We start from the raw sequence: 19,665 nt of genomic DNA, 5'->3' as shown, positions 1-19,665 counted from the left end.
CTCCAGGACCAGGCTTGACAAACAGTGGAACAGATAACACCAGCAGCCCCCTCGTGCCTCTGTCAAAATTTTGGCGGGGCCGGAATTGTGTAGTTTAAGGTTGTAATGCTTCCTTTCGAGAGAAGGCGAGGACTTTTATCAGTGTTGGATTTATAATGTGAGGCTGTGGCTATTTCCTGGAACAGGCAGTGCAGACAGTAGGAATGGACCCGAGTCTGTACACACTGTTTGGAAGGTCGTCATGTCTGTGGGTCGGCCATGTTCCTGCAGTCCCTCCCTGCAGTCACCTGACACTCTGGAAAAGCCCTCGTGTTCCCCTCAGTAGAGCTACATCACACATCTCTCTTGGGATGGGGGGGTATGTTGAATGTGTACGTTCACTGGCAGAGTGTCAGGGGGGTGCGAGGGGTGCGGTTTGTGAACAGAAGTCACGATGGGTCATTATTTCAGCTCAGCACTCTTTAAAGGAGATGTGTGTGAGATCTTTCTGCTGTTTCTGCTGCAGAGCCTCATTCAGCTCAACATGACTGGAAACATTGAGGACTAGCGTAGAGGTGGGGGGGCTGTGACCTGTGCCCACCCAATCAGAAGGCTGCCTTTGTTGCTGGATCAGCTAGTGAATAACAGTCATAGTTTGCTACGTGCTGCTGATGGCTGATGATAGGTCAGACTGCTCCTCCTTCCCTCAGCGTTCAGGCCACAGAGGAGCACAGCCGTCTGTTAGCCGCCTGCTTTTAATCCACGTTCATCAGCGGCCATTAAAACAGCCCAACAGCTCCCTGTCCATCACAGCGTTAGTACAGCTGAAGACAAAGGTCTCAGTGTTCAGAGCTGCTCATCACCTGCTGAGGAGGTGACACCTCCTCCTCCTACAGGCCGACACCACCCGACAAATAACCAGCTGCTCAGCTGAAACGCTGTTTTCAGCTAAAAACCCACCCACACCACTGAGAGGCTGAGAGGACTGGTTATACTGGGACAGAGAGACTAAACTGGTTATAATATGAGCGGTTCAGGTGAGGAAGTTGAACCAACAGCAGGTTGTTGAGGTCTCTTTTTATTTGTTGCGAGTCTTAGTGTTTCAGTTATGATGCAGAGGATGGCTGTTTCTCAGCGGGGGCGGTCCAGACAACGTCGGGGCTCCTGGAAGCAACACTTTTGAACGGGGGCACTGAGAACCTGCCAGTTTACACAGATGAAACGAGACGAGATGATGGATCGTTTCCATGGAAACGCCTCTCTCCTCCAGGGTTTGTCAGGTTTCTGCAGCCGGACAGTTCATAGAGCAACACTCATAAATCTAATTGCTCCTCACATGTGTGGATTTTTTGCTCCCTGGGAAACTCGTGATAACGACAGACCTGCTCCGACTGCCCAGTTAATCTATTAAAGCATTCAAAGACGTGCTTTTCAAGTGATTTACCACAGAAGAACAATCAACTTTTTTTTTTTTTTTTATTAAACCTTTATTTTACCAGGAAAATTGGCCCATTGAGATTAAAAATCTCTCTTCCGAGGGCGTCCTGGCCAAGTGGCAGCACAAGTTACAAAGTTAAAAATTTCAATTTGATTATGAATATTTGACATGAATATTCTGATTTTATTTGATGGGTCGTGGGGAGGGGCCTGGAGAATGGATGAGGGCGCTAACATGAAAAGGTTGAGAATCATTGGTTTAAGTACCGTAAATGGAGTTTATTGTTGGTTTGGACGTCAGGGCTCCTGTGATGTTGTTCCACGACTGTCGGATTGACATTAATGTGATTACAGCCCCTCACAGTAGATGTGAATTATGTTCTAGAACTCGTTCCATCTCTGGGAAGAGTTGCGGTGATGTTAACACACTCAGATTGTTCCCTTTGCCTGAAGGATGGTTTTTACTGGACGTAGATCGTATTTCCAAACAGAATCTTTGGAGTCCTGAAACGCTGTTTTCAGGTCAGTTTTCAGGTGCTGAAGTGCAGCAGGTGGAAGGCGAACACGTGTGTGTGCATATTATCAGCTCATTCACTCCTCCACGAGGTGCTTAACCTTTGAATGGCTGCTGAGCAGACAGCAGAATCTGGCAGATCAATACAGTTTACAGGAGTTTCGACCGTGACGACAGATCGATCTTCTCCACTTTTGTAATATTTCTTCTTAAATAAGCAGTGTGTAGCATTTAGTGGCACCCAGCATCGAGGCTGCAGATCGCCACTAGCTGAATACCCCTTCCCTCACCCCCCCCTGTCCAAGCATGTAGGAGAACCTAAAGTGGCTGCAGAGTCGGTGTCTGGTTTGTCCTTTCTGAGCTCCTGTAGGAACATGGTGGTGCAGCCTGGCGGACTCTGTGGAGGAGGAGCTGCTCCCTCTGCCGATCTTACCTGCGGGAGATTAAACACTAATGACAACATACTTCTTAATATCTATTTCTGCCATATTACAGACCTTTCCGACATCGTGAAGTCGTGAAAAGTCTTCATGTGAAGGTTTGTCAGGTTTGGATTTGAACTGTTTCCCTGAAGCAAACGTAACCTTCACTGTCCTCCCTGTCACATTTGTTTCAGTTCCTCTCGAGCTGTTTGCCGGTTGCTGTTTCTGCAAGGACGGAGCTGTACTTCTGAAATATTTCCTCTCTGAGGCTCCTGACACAGCAAGTCGTTGTTGAGCTTAGTTATTGCAGCGTGTTCGCTACAGCTGGCTGCCGTCGGCCGACTGAGGGTGTTAAATCAACAGTCTGACTGTTTATCTCTTTAAATCATCATGATTTCACCCATTTACTGCGTTTTATCCTCACTTTTAAACATTGGAAACCTCTGGTTTGATCTTTAACAACCTCTTAAAAGATAAGTGTGTGGTTTGTTGTCGTGTCTCCTCGTCCTCCAAAGAGACGTTTCTCCTCTGAACTTCTCACATGGTTTCAGTAACTGTTCAAATGATCCAACATTTCACTGAAAGGAAAAGTCCAGAAACTGGAAACAGGCGACCCTTAGGAGGGGCCCGACCCTTAGGTTGGGCCCCACTAGACTAACCTCGCTAACTGTTTATGACGTAGTTGAAAGCAGCTCCACCTGCAGCAGCTCCACCTGCAGCAGCTCCAACAGTAACATGCTGCTCTGACATCGATGCTTCAGTATCAACAATCTAATAACGTCTCATAGAATCAGAGATAAGACACAGGAGACGTTTTACTGCACAGACAGTACTTTTACTGCATGAAGCTGATGATACTGTTGTACTTTTACTGCATGAAGCTGACAATACTGTTGTACTTTTACTGCATGAAGCTGACGATGCTGTTGTACTTTTACTGCATGAAGCTGACAATACTGCTGTACTTTTACTGCATGAAGCTGATGATACTGTTGTACTTTTACTGCATGAAGCTGACGATGCTGTTGTACTTTTACTGCATGAAGCTGACAATACTGCTGTACTTTTACTGCATGAAGCTGATGATACTGTTGTACTTTTACTGCATGAAGCTGACGATGCTGTTGTACTTTTACTGCATGAAGCTGACGATACTGTTGTACTTTTACCTTCCATGAAACAGACATACATTTACTGATGATACTTGTATACTTTTATCTAGGTAGGATTGTGAATGCAGGATTACTTATAATGAAGTATTGTTACATTGTTGCAGTGGTACTTTTACATAAGTAAAGGAACTGAATACCTCTACTACTGCTGTTGACAATACCAGTGTAAGCAAAGCAGAAGTTGCAGTGGCAGTAGCAACTATTACCATATATATAACTACTATCATATTTATATTCACAGTTTGTATTCTGAGCAGTCGACACGCAGCACAACATATTCACAAGGTGTGAAGATGACGGGCCGGTTCGTCTGTTTTGTCCTACGGGTTTCTCTTTTGTATGACGAAGACTGAGTGCTGAGTAAATTTCCTCTCACGGCAGCGTCGGCCGTCAGCCAGCCGTCACATGTTGTCTCTGTGATGTGTTCAAGCTGAAGAAACAAGGTGATGTGAAGTGACGCAAAGCGTTTGATCAGTCAGCCTGTCTGCAGCGGTTCCTTGAGGTCGGCTTGGCGTGTCAAAGGCCTGACAATGTCGATTCAACGTCTGAATCAGACATAAGTGCAACAGGAATAATCCAGAGAAAAGAACATGTCTCCAGTCACGAGCACAGTGAAATGTCTAAGAAACAACTGCAGGTGAGAAATACAAATAAGACTCAAACAGCAAACACACCACGAGGCTGACATCTGTGCTTCACAGGTAAATATCTTCACACCTGTTGGATGGTTTATTATTTATGTTCAAAGCCCCTAGAGGATAAACTCTAATGATGCTGATGACTTTTCCTCAAGCAGCAGGTCCAAGTTTTCACTCTCCTGGATGGATCAGCACATTTTATCCAGACATTCATGATCCCCAGAGGCTGACTCCTCCTCTCCTGCCACCGGGATGGATGTATTGAAATGTGGTTTAGAATTCATGATCTCCTCAGGATGTGGCATGTTATCAACATCATGGTGGCATGTTATTAACATCCGGCATCTCTAGACAACTACCTCTGACGTGGATGATGTCATTACCGAACGCCGAGCGCTGCGAGCAGCCAGCCACAACACGGCTGACTCTGCGGCGGTCGGCTACGAATACGCAATAACGAAGCATAGCTGTGCCAAACTACAGCTAAGCTAGCTGACCGCTGGCTCAGAGGGGAATAGCAGCAGCATATCATAACAAAATATTGGAATATGAACGAGTTTCTGCAGATTATGTGTTATATAGAGGCTGCGCATGGATGCCCCGAGTACTCACATTATACGGATATACGCGCCGCTCCTCTGGGGCTAATTTCTTCAAAACGACTCCAAATGCCACCAAAGTTGTCTGGGTGAGTAAATGGTCGTATTTAATGCTACAAATAAGGTCCAGGTTGTAAAAAACGAAAGCTATCCTTTAAGTCTCCTCGGAAGATGAGGTCGTCGTGAGCGTTTCTTGGAAACACTGCTGCTCCCTCCAGGGAAGCTCAGGTGGCAGGTCAGAACTGAACCGGATACCTGAAACCTTCAACAGGTTGTCTGTCAAATACAACAGGTGCACAAATTAATCGTGTCTTTAGCCTCCTGTTTCCTGAAGAAGGCCATGTTGTCTCATTACACACAGCAGGATCACATCAAAGTGAAGCAAACACAACTCAGTACCTGTCGAGACAGAATTCACGAGCCAGCACTCTGCGAGAGCCACCAAACATAACTTTGACTTTTTTCCCAGCGTTCCCTGAGGCATAAAACAAGTGCTGCAGTAAAGCAAGCGTGCAGTAAAAAGGAATCAGCTACATCTGTATGTATATTTAATCTACAGCGCTAACCAACCGTGACAACGCTGATGATGTCGGCACTTACTGTCTAACTGCCTCGGCGGTGCTGGACTGCTGCTAACTGCACACTGACACCTCTGAAGAGGGAGCGACCATGATGCCCGGCGGGAAAGACCTGCAGACCAGAAACCACATGAAACCACGAAGAGAGACTAGTCCTCCAAAGTGACAGTACTTTTACTGCTCACACTGTGAACACATGACGCTCAGAATACTTCTGTACTTTTACTGCTCACACTGTGAACACATGACGCTCAGAATACTTCTGTGCTTCTACTTTCAAAGCGTCTGAGTACTTCTCATACAGTCTGCGTTCCATCTGTTTAAACATATGGCTGGAAGCACAAACAGACACTTTAGCTGATGTAATTACAGCCAGATTTACTTCTCTTTTGTCCCTCGTCTGTGGGGACCCCCCGTAAAGATCCACCACAGGCTGTGAGCTGTTTACGAACAGCGAGGCATAAGCATGGAGACTATAGGCTGTATTTTATGCGATAACTATTGGGAGCATTAACTCGAGCGAGATAAGATAAGAAGTCGCCGGTGGCTCCGATCCAACGCGGTGCTACAGTCACTCCTGCCATCTGATTATAACCGAGGTCTGCCAACGGCGCTGCCGCGGCTACCTTGAGACGTGTGTTGGTGATTAATTATGGTTATTTTTCATTTAGCGCTCGGAAATGTCAGCCAACTGATCAGGTAACAGCTACCTAATCACGTTTCGAGGGCTCTTCATTCAGACTTAAGTTATGCATTAAATTAGTGTACTCAGTGCGAAGCCACCGGCTCCCAAAGCTTCAGTGACCTTTCATTGACAAAAAAAATGCCAGTAAGCTGTGATTAAATGCAGGATTATGAGCAAACCGAATGGACCCTCACAGTTAGCAGAAGTTAAAATGCAATTATCTTTATTTTGTGCAGCTGGAATGGAATTAAGTCCTCAGAAAAGTCAATATATAGAAATCATATCCTGTCATTTATTCTGTTTAGACTCAGCTGCCTTTAGCGTTTAAAGGTGATCAAACAGGTAAAAACTGTGGGTCCACAGAATGAGAAGACTAAAAGAAAAAGAAGCTCTTCACTGATGGTATTTGGTGATATGCTAGCAATGCTAGCAGCACTTCCAGATAAATGCACATGCCAACATGTTAACATGCTCACAGTGACAATGCTAAGACACTGATGTTTAGCAGGTGTCTTAGTTAGCATGCTAACATTAGCTAATTAGCAGGAAACACCGGGTCCGGCTGAGGCTGATTAGCTCTGCGGGGGGGCTAAAGACAGCAGAGATTTCTAAAATGCAAAAGGCGTCAATGCAGAGAAAGTAAACTAGTTCGATATGATTGATCCCTGATGTTGTGGCTAAAGATAGTGCTTTGAATCATCAGAGAGGATGATTCATGAAAACGAGGAGATACAGTAACCAGTAGTTTACGTAAGGAAAGCATCAGTTACTCCCAGTGAATGAACGCCACTGTGTGACCTCACTCCCTCGTCCTGATTATGTTTCCCAGCATGTTTCGGCTGCTGAGTCTCGTGCAGCTCCGAGCGACGCCGACGACGAGTGCAGCGAGCGGGCAGGTCGGCGAAGGACGCTCTGACGGGATGAGTGAAATTTGATGGACCGAGCGTCTGCCGGTATCAAACATGTGACCTGTCAGTTCTCTAACTGCGCCTGTAATTACTGGGGCAGCTTACCAGCTCTCCTCTGTGTAGCTGTGAGCGTCTGGCAGCAGCGATTGTTCAAGTGAGGGGTTCATTATATTCCCTCTGATAGCTGAGTGCAACGTCTGAGTGAAATCCAATAACACAATTCCACTGCTAAGTAATGTGTTAACAAATTTGCACTTAAAGCATTTTCCTATGGAATCAAACAAGAAACATTTTGTCCGAGCTTTGACAGGAACAAACACGGATCATTTATCAAAGCGAGCGTCCTTGAGCGCTGAACTTGCTCACACTCTGTGAGTCACTCTGGGTGAGACCATCAGCCAAACGGCCAGAAAATCTAAATGAAAGAATGTCCTGTCCTGTTTTTGTAACGTTAGGGAGGCTCATTCTTCATTTCCTCCAAGGTCGAACATCTGATGTGAGCGTCCTGTGAAGAGTGACAGGAAGGCGGCAGCACCGAGTGATGCGTCACGATAGGCCTCGTTTTAAATCCCACGAGCAGGTGTCTTTCAGAGACGGGTTCATTGTCGTGGGGCCTTCAGGGTCGGGACACGCTGCACCAGCAGCCTGTCGGCCTCCAGCCGGCTGCTGCGATTTCTGATGTCCTCCGCTCTCCAGAGGTGAATCCTCGGGCAGACTGTGAAACAGAGGCAGAGACAACAGATCACAAAGGTGTTCTTTTCTGCTCGACTCATGCTACGATTACTGTCATCACCGACGACAGCGCCGTGTTGTTATTGGTTGAAACTTGATGTGAAACCTGCCGTGTTGGACTTTAACGTTAAAGTCAAGCTTTTATGAGACGAGTTCACGCAGCTGACTGAACCCATCATCACGTAAATCTCTCTGTATTTCACAGTAAAACAAAGCCTCTAACTGGTGACGTTCCCTAGCTGGTAGTGATGCGTTTTACATCAGCCACCAAGCGCTGGATTGGGGGGTAACCATAGCAACGGAGTAGGCTACAGCAGCTAGGAGTATGGCGGAGGCTACGGCGTCATACGTATGTTGACAGCGTTTGTATGATCACTCTCGCTGCCAGAAGGGGGAGACAAAGGTTTCTCACTGCAGGCTTCGCTGAGCTCAGCTACTGAAACAGAAGCAGCCCCTCAGCTCACAAACTGGCCTGGGGGGGCTTCACAGACCCTCTGATCCTCTGCTTGAAAACACAGACGTCTCCAGGATTATGAATCCATCAAGTCCGTGTAAATTCTGACTACCAGGTTGAATCGTTTCAGGTTTTGTCTGTCAGTTTAGTGGACAGGTCAAAATACTACAATACCCATGAGCCTCAGCGAGTAGAATTTCAGTGAGTCACAACACTAATATGTTCCTACAGACAGATTTCTATTGATATGCTACATGTTTGCTGAGCACTGAGCTAAAGACGTGAGATTTGATGAAGCGGTGAAGTTACACCCTGTGATATTCTGGACTTCTGTTGTTCTCTCTGCTGGATGTTGTCCTCTGACGGTCATCCTGACGTCCTGACCTGTGATCAGCTTTTTGTCCCTGATGGTTGGGATGATTTCATCGACTTGAAACTGCCTCACCAGCTGAGGCTGATGGACCTCTCTGAGCTCCGTCAGCTCTCACACAGAAGAGGTCATCATCTGGATCATAACCTAAACAGAAAATCTGGCTCTCTGTATGATTACTCTGCATGATCTGTATTATTACAGTGTGCAGGCCGGTGGTTTTAGGTTCACTGAGGACGAGTGTCAGACTCACAATGTGGTTTGAATTTCTTCTATACGCTGCTTTGACGTTTTGGAAAGTAGGACTGAGTGAAGAAGGTTATTGAGAATATGTGGAATAAGGTGTCTACATACTTTTGTCCACCTTTGGCTGTTTCTCTGTTGATGGAGAACTACAGCACACGATGATGTTTTAGACAAAATAGTGACTGAAAAATGATTTTCAGATTTTGGCTGGAAAGTTTTTGACTCAGCTGGAGCTGCATGGACATAAGATCAGGTGTCCACATGCTGTCTGTCACATGGTTAAAGAAATAGAAACAAGAGTGTGCAGCAGCACAGCTTCAGAGACCACGGCTGCATCCCAATACTGCAGAGATGCACCCTTCATTCACTCCTGCTTTACTTCCTGCATCTGAGTGGAAGCTGAAACCTTGTCATCATCATGAGCTGCTGTCTGTCTCCACCCTCCTGATCATATTAAAACACAACAAGATGAAAACTTTGATCCAAACTGAACATTTGATGAAGGCGACAAAATAAATGATGTCAAAATATTGTTTTTTCACCAAATAAGAACACATTTAATGTTTCATGATGAGGCCTGTGTGGGTAAAACATGAACAAATACATCTTTCTGTTGTTTGTCAAAAGGTTTTTCAAACACAGATGTTACAGGGTGACACCATGTAAGTCAGAGGGATTTGACTCTGTTAAATATCTGATGAACAAACTGAGGAATGAGTCATTTTCTGGAGCAGATTTCTGGAATCATGCGAAAATCAAGAAACTCGTGAAGTCTAAGATAAAAACATGATTTCTGAGGGTTAAAGAAAGCACACTGAATTCGGCTCTGTCGTGCTGGATGCACTCATTCACAGTGAGAGGAGCCGTCCGTCCAGAACTGAGAAGAAAAAGGATGTTTCTCATTGCGTTCGTGCGCGTTATTTTGGCAGCGAGACGCCGATAATTACAAGAACGCGCGTGGGTGGAGTGTGCGCGTGTGGTTGCGTGTCGTGTCTGTTTGTGCGCGTGTGTGTGACAGCGGGCTGGAGAGAGAGGGAGGCAGAGAGAGAGAGAGAGAGAGAGAGCGCGGGGGGGAGCGGGGTTTGGGAGCCAGATCTCGCTCCTGGTCTCGTTATTCGGACACTTGCAGCGCAGAAACACTGAACATCACACAGCTCCACTTTTCCCGTGACTCCAGCCGCGCGGACCCGGGCCGGACCGGAAAGAGGAGCCTGGCACGCACGGCTCGGCTCTCAGCAGACTTGTTTCGTGCACTCAGCAGCGCGTGCTGACGCCCTCTCCTTTCTCCGCACACCTTGTCCCAAGGCTTCAGTCCTGCCTGACATTTCTCCGCAGGTGCGACCACATCCAGCCGGAGGACCTGGAGGAAGACATGAACGTGGGTGATTCTGTCCCCCACAGACTGCAGAGCAGGGCTGTCCTCTGTGAACATCGGCCCATGCTGCGTTTCTCTCTTTGTTTCTTGCTCTGAAAGCTCGGGATGGATGTTCAAGCAACAAGCGAGCGCGGCGGCGAGCAGCGGCGGCGGCAGCTCCGCGCGCGCTTCGGAGGAATAACGCGCTGGTGAATCCGCGGCTGAGGTCGGTTTGGATGTCTGTGTGTCACGGCTGCACCTGCGGGATTACAGTAGTCTAATTACCTAAAACCTGCTTCTCTCTGCTGGATCGAGGACAGGAATGAACTCGGTTGTCGGATTCGTGAAACTATCTTAAAAAGTGGCTCGCAGCTTGCAGGGGGTCTACATTTTTCCAGTCGGGGTCCGTGGCGGAGCCGCTTTCATTTCACTGTCTGTGGCAGAAAACGGATCAGATCATGGGCAGGCACTCTAAGCATCTCCCCCCGCTGAAACCGGGTTTTACATTCCGGGTGTTGTGGATGGTCCAGGCTTTCCTGGACCTGGCCGGCTCCCAGGAGATTTACGCGCCGCACTCGATCCGGGTGGAGGGCGACGTGACGCTGGGGGGGCTCTTCCCCGTACACGCTAGGGGGGTTCCGGGGATACCGTGCGGGGACATCAAGAAGGAAAACGGCATCCACCGGCTGGAGGCGATGATGTACGCGCTGGACCAGATTAACGGCGACGAAGAGCTGCTGCCCAACGTCACCCTGGGCGCCCGGGTCCTGGACACCTGCTCCCGGGACACGTACGCGCTGGAACAGTCGCTGACTTTCGTCCAGGCGCTCATCCAGAAGGACACGTCGGACGTGAGATGCACCAACGGGGAGCCGCCGGTCTTTGTCAAGCCCGAGAAAGTTGTCGGGGTGATCGGAGCGTCGGCCAGCTCCGTGTCCATCATGGTGGCCAACATCCTGCGCCTGTTTCAGGTAGGAGCTGAGAGTCTCCGTCCACCTGCTCCTGCACTCCGATCACTTATTTACCTGCATTGCCGTGAATATCAGCCACATGCTGCTTATGTAACCCCGCATTCACATTCAGCCCCCCCCCCCCCAACCCCCATGTGCTGGGGCTGGATCCGCAGGCTGGTGCAGGTACACTCCAACAGATCACACGTTTCTGCTGAACTCCATCAGGGGCTGGAGCTGCAACTCTGCTGTGTGTGTGTGTGTGTGTGTGCGCGCGCGTGCCTGCTCAGCCAGTCTCGTGAGAGCTGTGTACATTCACATGAGGAAAGGATTCAGCTGGTTGTGAAATCTGAACATGTTGAAACGCAGCTGATGATGATGATGATGATAATGTTGGTGTTGCGTTCAGGTGTCTCTCTGAGGTCAGTGAGAAGTGGACTCTTCCCTCACAGGTCTCTCTGTGCTCTGCTTTGATGCTGTTGCAAACAGGATCAATACATTGGCTGAAGATGCTGGTTGTGTTTCTGCTTTGACTCCCGATCGATCAGAACCAGTTTGATGCTCGTCCCTCGTTGGATGTTTTTAGTGTCCAAAAAGTTTGTTGAGTGACGATAAAGATGGAACACAGAACGATTTGGAGGCTCTTTGATTGTTTCTTCAGCTTTGTTTCATGTTTTTTGCCTGATTGCATCTGCTCCATTTTCAGCTTCATCACTTGTCGTCAGCTGTTATTTATTAATTATCCATTAATGAGTTATTAATACTCATATTACACCTGAACTGTATTTTGGATGCTGTTGTTGTGAATGACGGCTGTGTGTTGATGTCGGTTGTATTTACTGTGGAAACGATGTGTTTTCGGCCCTCTTGGCCACTTCATCTCGAAACAAGATATTTTAATCTCAGTAAAATATTCCTTAAAAAGGAAAATGAAGGGCAGTTTACTTTGCTGTAAAAGGCCTCCTGAAGGGGGCTGGTCTTAGATCTAGACCAGGTTCAGGTTGAAATGTAACACAGAGTAAGAAGAGGAGACAATGTGTGAGGAACATGGACAGAAACAGACAGACAGCGAGTGAAGTGGGCGAGAGACCTGACGTGAAGCTGTGGAGAGAGAGAGGACGGGTGGTGCTGAAAGGACAGCTCCTTCTTCATCTGAAGCCGTTCCATCACCGCTCGAAGCTTCGATCCTCTCCTCGTTTCTTATCTCTGTTAATTATATTAAAGGTTTAAATTGTAGCTTAACGCTAAACCTTTTTTGAAGTAATGAATAACATGTTCAGTCACTTTGTTACACCTTCAGCTGGTCTGATTGGACAGTTTTCAGTACAACAGAAGTTATTTCTACAGAAAGTCCAGTAACATGTACTAGCATGTGCTAGCCACCAAGCTAACGTGGAGCTAACATCGCGTCTGGACAATAAAATGGTGAAAATGATGAAGTGAACCGGCGGCAGCATCAGCCCCCCCGTGTTTCTCAGCTGCTGGAGATATTTTTCGTTTCTTTCTGAGCCACAGCTTAGTAACTTTTGTAAGCTTTTCAGAGCTTTGGCTTTCAGGCCAGGCTACCTCTCACCAGCTGAAAGCTGATTAAGAAAAGAATTTAATGGTCAGGATGTTTTTAATAAGAGACTCTGAAAGGCTGGTTCTCACCGAGCTTCTCCTGTCCCACTTTTCACACACAGCATGAAGACGCTGCCGTTTCTTTGTGAGCTTCATGATGACCAATAAATAAATACATAAATATTTAACTCAGAGGTTTTCTCACATAAAAGGCTGCATCGTCTGTATCTGCTGTATTCACGTGATTCTTCCGTCACACACATGTTCCAGATCTCTGAAGGTTTTGCTGAAGGTAAATGGGTCAGATGTTGAAGAGAAAGCAAGAAGCTGCGTCGATGCAACACTCAGTGGGATGAAATGGGAGGGTAATTATTTTCCCCTGTGATCCAGAAGTCATCTGTTCCACAGCTGTTTTCACTTCATTACACCCCTGATGTTGCTAAATGGCCTAGTTGGCACCGGAGTCACACCACAAACATATGAAGGCTCCAGTCTCTGGACGGCTGCCCCCTGCCCCCCTCTGGCTGGGGGTCAGGTCAGAGCCAGAAAAAGATTCTTACAGTGCATGCAGGCTGGCAGTAAATGAGGCTGTACCAGTGGAGAAAGTAGACTGATGAAGGAGAAACTGTCCTCCACCCCCTCACTGAATTGTCTTGTGATTGGTGCAGAGCTGCACCTGTGAGGAAGGTCGTCACATACGAGGTCACGACGGCACGAGGCAGCGAGTGTCAGAAAACGCAAGACGAGTGCTGTGCTGCGTTCAGGGTCTGAAACAGCAGGAACCGCAGTGATGGCAGCAGTGGTGGTGTGAAAATGAAAGTTAGCAGCGGCACACCTGTATCGCTACCTGCCTCGCGCTGTGGCAGTTCTTCCTCTCTGTTGGTCTTTGCTTCTCTTTCTTTGCAGCCGTGCTTCATTAGGCCGCAGCACTGTCGACTCAGCACAGGTGCGCGTTGACGAGAAGGTCCGGGGTCGTTAACTCCCCCCTGTCGCTGCACATTATGGGGTCACTCCCTTTGTTAGCTGTAAATTTTAGCGAGTGTGAGAGCGAAGTGAAAACTGAACTTCTCCCCAGCTCTCTTATGAAAACAGCAGTTTGGCTGCAGGGTCACTGTGGTGCTGTTGTTTTTAATTGGGGGGGGGGGGGGGGTTCCACTCGCCTTCCATATGTGCAGATAATGAGGCTGCTGAGTGGGTTTGGGTGGATATGTTTTGTTTTTTGCGTCAGTGGCGCTGCTGCTGGTAATGGCAGCTAATGGCTGGGATGTAAGCTACAGCCCATTAGCTACATACACTGTTTATGACTCGACCACATGTGACAATGTGAATGCTGATACGAGGTTTCAGGAAAACACATGTAGATCAGGATTGCTTTTTCCGCTCAACAGGCAATGTGACTCGGTTAGCTGCTTCTCGTACATAACGAGACATTTACATATCACATGATTATAGAATTAAAGATGAACAACAAACCCCTGCAGGATTTCTTCAACGCTGCAGATGAAATATGCTGTTTGACAGTCGACCACAGGCGCTTTCACAGCTGAGGGAATGCTGGTGGTTAGTGGAAGCATCTTGAGTGTGTCAGGAGCTTCATCACAATCATACAAGCGCCGGATGTTTACTCAGCTTGTCACGAGTCGCCGTCAGGACGTCTTGAACTTAGCGGATATTTACTGAGGCTGAAGATGCTGCAGCTCGGCTGATCTGAATCAATGCTGCCTGTCTGAATGCAACCGAACATCAGAGACCGTTTAATGCTGCTGAACTCCTGGTCGAACAGGTGTGAAACCCATCAATTAGTCAATAAATCAAACTATCTTTGTTTTTCAAGCCTTTCTTTGTCATGTTTGATGAAATATCTTTGAATCACCTGAAAGCGTAACTTTCTTGTGACGGGCAATTAATCCTTTCATCATTCATCATCTTGTGTAATATCACTGTTTCATTGTCTTTAAGTACTCAGCCGATGCATATGCACTTTTTTCTACTGCAGCACATTTCTATTTATTACTGTGCAACAGAGTAAACCCTGGACTAAACGTTTCTGTACCCACCAATTTCTGTTAAAACTGTGAAATTGTTTTTTGGCAGTATATTTTTTATAGTTATTTTCTAGAAATGCATATTTTTCTTTTCTATGTTTTATAGTTCTCGTATAAAATGTGCATACAGTATATAGTCAACTTTCCAGTCTGTTGTAATTCCTACTGCTATTGATGCTGCCTGTAACACTCAAATTTCCCCGGCTGGGGAAAGCCTCATCTTATCTTATCTTATCTTATCTTATTTTTCGAATAAAACTGAGACACAGTTTCTTGTTCCAGTTGCTCAAATGTGGGAATAAGTGGTTTTGTCTCAGGTTTCTCTCACTATAAACTGTCTGACCAGTCTGAACGGTCCAAAGCAAGATGTTTACAGACACTGGGCTCAAAATAACTGGCAGATGAAAATAATGTCTTAATAAATGAAAAATCAGTGTGTGAGATATTTAGTGTCTGTTTCAGTCGCATCCAGCTGGACAGACGCTGCTCACTGCAGGAAGCAGGACAGTAAAATAACTTCATAATGCATGTGATGCTGTGTGTTTCTGTCTCTGTGTGTCCACGCTGGCGGGTGTCTCGTCTTCTGTGTGTGATAAAAGTCTGTCTGCTCGGTCTGTGCTGATGAGTCCGCTGCAGCGGTCATGAGACCACGCTGCTTCTTTATGAGGACACAGTCTTTTGATTTACTGACACTCGTCCGGATGGTCAGACCTGAATGACTCGTGCTGCGTTCACTGACTGTGAGCCGTGCTGGAAGTCACAGGTTTACTTTGGCTGAAGTTGCAGTTGCAGGAAGTGAGGCTGATTGGTTGGTTGAATAGGCATCAGAAGGAGTATTTAAAGTGCATGACAAGAAGATTCTCCATTCGAACCAAAACAAATCCTGTTAGCCGGCGTGGCTGCTACTCCAGGCAGGACAGCCCCCCCCCGGTGTGTTCACCGCAGAGTGGAAACGCTTCTACTCGGCTCAGAAAAACAGGCAATTACACTGTTTAAAGTGCTAAATATCAGACCCGGCTCAACAATCACGACATAATTCTGTGTGAAATATCTGACTGGTGGGAACATGAACATGAATATTGAGTTTAGCAGCAGAGTTTAGCCTGTTTAAAATGAATCGCTACAAGTTTTGGCGGCTGAGATTTACCTGACAGGCATAATGTTTGATGTCTCTGTGGCCTCGCAGGAGAAGGGTCCCTGCAGGGTGAATCCCTGCCGCCGCTCGCTGTGTGGAGTTACTGTGAGTTTCCTCTCAGCGCTCCAGCTTGCTGCCTCGGGCCTGTGCAGCGTGCAGGGCAGGTGGAGCTGCCTGGGCCAATAAAATGTGGGTGCCGGCCTGTATGACACGCCGTGCGATGGATGTGTGTTGGATTGTAGCGCAACAGTGAGACACAAATGAAGAACATGAGAGCAGAGACACGTCATCAGTTTCAAACTGTCTGGATCCAATCATTAACAAACAAACTGTCTTTATGAAGAGCTCTGAGCCCGTGTGGCAACATCCTGCATCCTTTAGAGCCGCGACCAGGAAGTGCATCAGGCCACGCCTTCAAGCATTTGGTAACAGACAGGCAATAAAAAATGTACTCATGAGTTTTGATCGGGGTCGTGTGAGGATGTTGTGTACTGAGTTTAGATGAAATATCTGCCAAAGAAGCAAAAACATGTGTAACAAAGAATCCAAAATGGCCAAAGGCACAAGTGGGCGTGGCCTATTTCAGCCAAAACGGCGAGGAAACTGAGGAAAACACTTGCTGCGCCTCACAGCTCATGAGTTAAGAGTCAAAACATGTAATAACTGACCACCTGGTGGCGCTATTGGTGAAAACATGAATACTCTGACTCGTGGAGTTTCTGCATGTTTTCCACTGCGTCCCGTTTGTTTCAGAATCCGGGCCGAACGTCGTTCTGACGCTTCTGAAGAAGAAGACGAAGGCGTGGCTGGAAAAGATGCAAAGCTGCTTTTTACACTTCGGTCAGCGGAGGATCGCGACATCGGTCTGAAATACTGTTTGTGTATAAAATCCAGACCACGATCATCAAAGCGTGAAGAAGTGTCCCGATGCTTCATCAGGAGCAGACGTCGTGCTGGAGGATCAGAAGTTCAGCCGGAAAACAAATGAAGTTATCAGTGAACATCGTTGTGATGCATCGTGACGTTTCCTTCAAAGCTTCAAACAGATGAGAACTAGAGGAGACAGTGAGACTCAGGACCAGTGTCCAGTGTGAAGCGGCCTTAAATGACCCACATGAACTGGATCCATGTGACCCGTCCAGACGAATCTGCTAACTCTATTTCACACAGCATCTCACGCGGCGCTGACTGTGAGTAAAGGCTTCGCCACTTTCTGGGACTGCACGCTTTATTTTTGGAAACCACACAAGCTCATAACTCGTGGATGCACTTTTTTTCTGACCTACATTCATCGAAGTGCCGATTCAGTAGAAGTCGCTTGTTGGTTGCGGATGAACCCACCATGTCTGTCTTTTATTACTGTACAGACACTTCCAGGTGGGGGAGGAGCTGCAGGAAAAAGGTGAACCCAGACTCAGAGAAGCAATCAGAACATTTTTTAAGTCACGATGCTTTTCAAAACAACGAGGGCGGCTGTGATTGGCCGAAGCAAAGCAAAACAACACGCTCCAGGTATCTCGTTCATCACAGCTGCTTTCATCGCTCAGGCTTCTGTTTGAGAGGAGTTTCACTCCTCTTCTCAGTTTCTCTGACATCACTAAAAAAACAAGCTACCATTAATATATATGTGAATGAGATGGTTTCCAGAAGGCTCCATGAGGCAGCAAGACGTATCCAGTATTATTATTACACATCACAATGTGTGAATCATAATATGATGAAGGCGCTGCAGGTCTGTGCAACACATCCTACATCATCCAGTATCAGAGAACAGGACATCTGCAGGACGTGAAAAGCATGAATCAAGTCTCTTAAAAAGTGCTTTAGAAGGCTTTAAAAAGTCCTCCTGGTGTCTGAGGTACTGTCGCCAGACGAGAGATTTGCAGGCCGACGATCTGGAAGGATCGGTCTGACTGTGGATTGTGGAGGCTACAGAAGCTCATCAGCAAAAGCTGAAAGTCAATATTCTTTCTAACAGCCGTGTACGAAGTGACAGCCGGTGAACGAAGTGCAGCATTTAGCAGCTGAAGAGCCACATCAGACCAGGAGCTGGTGGAGACCAAAAACCGAGCTAAAACGAGTCTGTCAGAGCTCTTTGATGAACAAACGTTGTTTGGTAAGCAGTAACTGTTTGCTCACAGGCTCAGCATCAGCTAAAAAGGTTTAAATGAGCCTAAACGTATTGATCATTGTCAATTCATCCATGCTGTCACTTTGATGTAATTAATGACATCATTAGGAATCGTTGTTAGCTGCTGCTGAAAGAACGTAGCGTTCTCGGCCACGTCGTTGCTTCTGGTTTTCCATCAGACGTTCAGACTTCGGCCGGTCTGGATCTTCTGTCTGATAGTAAAAAGCTCTTTAAAGTCTTGGATTTAACTGGTGAACCCTGAAGAACTCCTTCCTCCCAGGTTTTTGTCTCCTTGTTTTCTCCCTCTTCAATCCTCTACAAAGCCTCAACTCTCACATCCCATTAATCTGGCGCCCAGGAGAGGCCGGTCCCCCTCTCAGCCGCTGCTCTCCTCGTTTCGGGCCGTCTTTGTGTTGCTCTCAGCCTGTCACAGCTGCTTGGGAAGCCTCTTTCTCCTGGCTGTCTCTGCTAAGTGTGAAAGAATAGCTGCGGTGGTCTCAGCCAGCCCTCTGAGACTCTCACAGCTCACACACAGGCTCATCTGCTGCCAGCAGAAAGAGCTCCTGCAGGTCAGACTCCTGTGGTACTCGTTTCAGCTGATGATCCTGGTTTCACTGATGCTCGTTTGACCTCAGATCTGTTTAACTCGGTGGTTCTGATTCGTTTTCCATCCTCGGCCTTTAATTGAGAAAATTGATTGACAGAACAGACTTTGTACATTTAATACTTGTGTCTGACTTTCTTCTTCAAACGTGTTATATTATTCAGAGATGTTTTTAATGGATCAGAATTCTGACCTGATGGTGGCGCTAGGGAGAAAGTCACAGGGCCACCAGAGTTATTACAGTTCATGCTGAGGGGAACATAAAGGGAAACACATTCCATCACAATCCATCCAACAGTTGCTGAGACATTTCATTAAAACTCTTAATGTCGTCCTCATGGTGGCGCTAGAGGAAAAGTCAAGAATCACCAGAGTCGTCAGAGCGTTTTGTGCCAGTCCATCGAGTTAGTGTTGAGATAATTCAGGGAGAATTTTAAACGCTGACCTGATCATCAAAGTGTTTCCTTTTCCACCTTGAATATCTGTCAGTCCATGAGATGTTCCTGGACCAGCAGACCGGCAGACCGTCCTCAGAGTCCTGCTGCCTGCGTGGCTAAAATCCAAGAGACTGTGGGACAGCAGGATAAACGATGTATACCTGAGCCGTTCATTCACTGCGCTGTACGATAAAAAACTCAAGGCCAGATCTGCTTGCATCTGTCTGAGGTTTTCATCCGACGCCGTGTCCGACCTGTGGCGAGGTCTCAGATGAATAGCGCTGACACAGAGAGGCTTTCCTGCCCATTACAGAAGAACCTGCATCACTCTGCATGCCTCACGGGGCTGCCACAGTCTGCCACACTCGTTTCTCTTTGAATACGTCTGAAGCTACGGGCGGTCACCGGGGGGCATGCTGCAGCAAGGGCAGCGTCCTCACTGGAGGACATGTGGAAGACAAAACACAAGCACACGCCGGTTGGAAGATACAAACAGTTTGATGAAGGCTGAAATAGTCCTCCTGTGTTTTCTGATATAAGCTGAAGAGAATCTGCTTTAAATCTGACTACAGTGACATCCACACGACAATAACAACACAGTTTGCATTAAAAAGTGATCTTATTTAAATGTGGAACATATTTTAGCCGTGTTAGCATCGTGTCAGTTGTCCACTACTAACATATCTAATTTATTATGACCAAATTTCTGCAGAAC

At 47.0% G+C, this 19,665-nt stretch overlaps 1 protein-coding gene across 1 annotated transcript in view; it reads left to right on the top strand.

The window, feature by feature from the left end:
• Window positions 1-10,534: 10,534 nt before the first annotated feature.
• LOC121614733 (metabotropic glutamate receptor 7) overlaps window positions 10,535-19,665 on the top strand; it is a 208,639-nt gene continuing 199,508 nt past the window's right edge. Inside the window, exon 1 of the mRNA XM_041948770.1 lies at window positions 10,535-11,059. Within this exon, the coding sequence (XP_041804704.1) occupies window positions 10,547-11,059 (513 nt within the window). The 5' untranslated portion in view covers window positions 10,535-10,546. The remainder of the gene's footprint in view (window positions 11,060-19,665) is intronic.

This window comes from Chelmon rostratus, chromosome 2, assembly GCF_017976325.1.
Source record: "Chelmon rostratus isolate fCheRos1 chromosome 2, fCheRos1.pri, whole genome shotgun sequence".
Taxonomy (NCBI): Eukaryota; Metazoa; Chordata; class Actinopteri; order Chaetodontiformes; family Chaetodontidae; genus Chelmon; species Chelmon rostratus.
The sequence above is the reverse complement of the archived record's forward strand: the minus strand, read 5'-3'. Positions and strand labels throughout refer to the sequence as shown.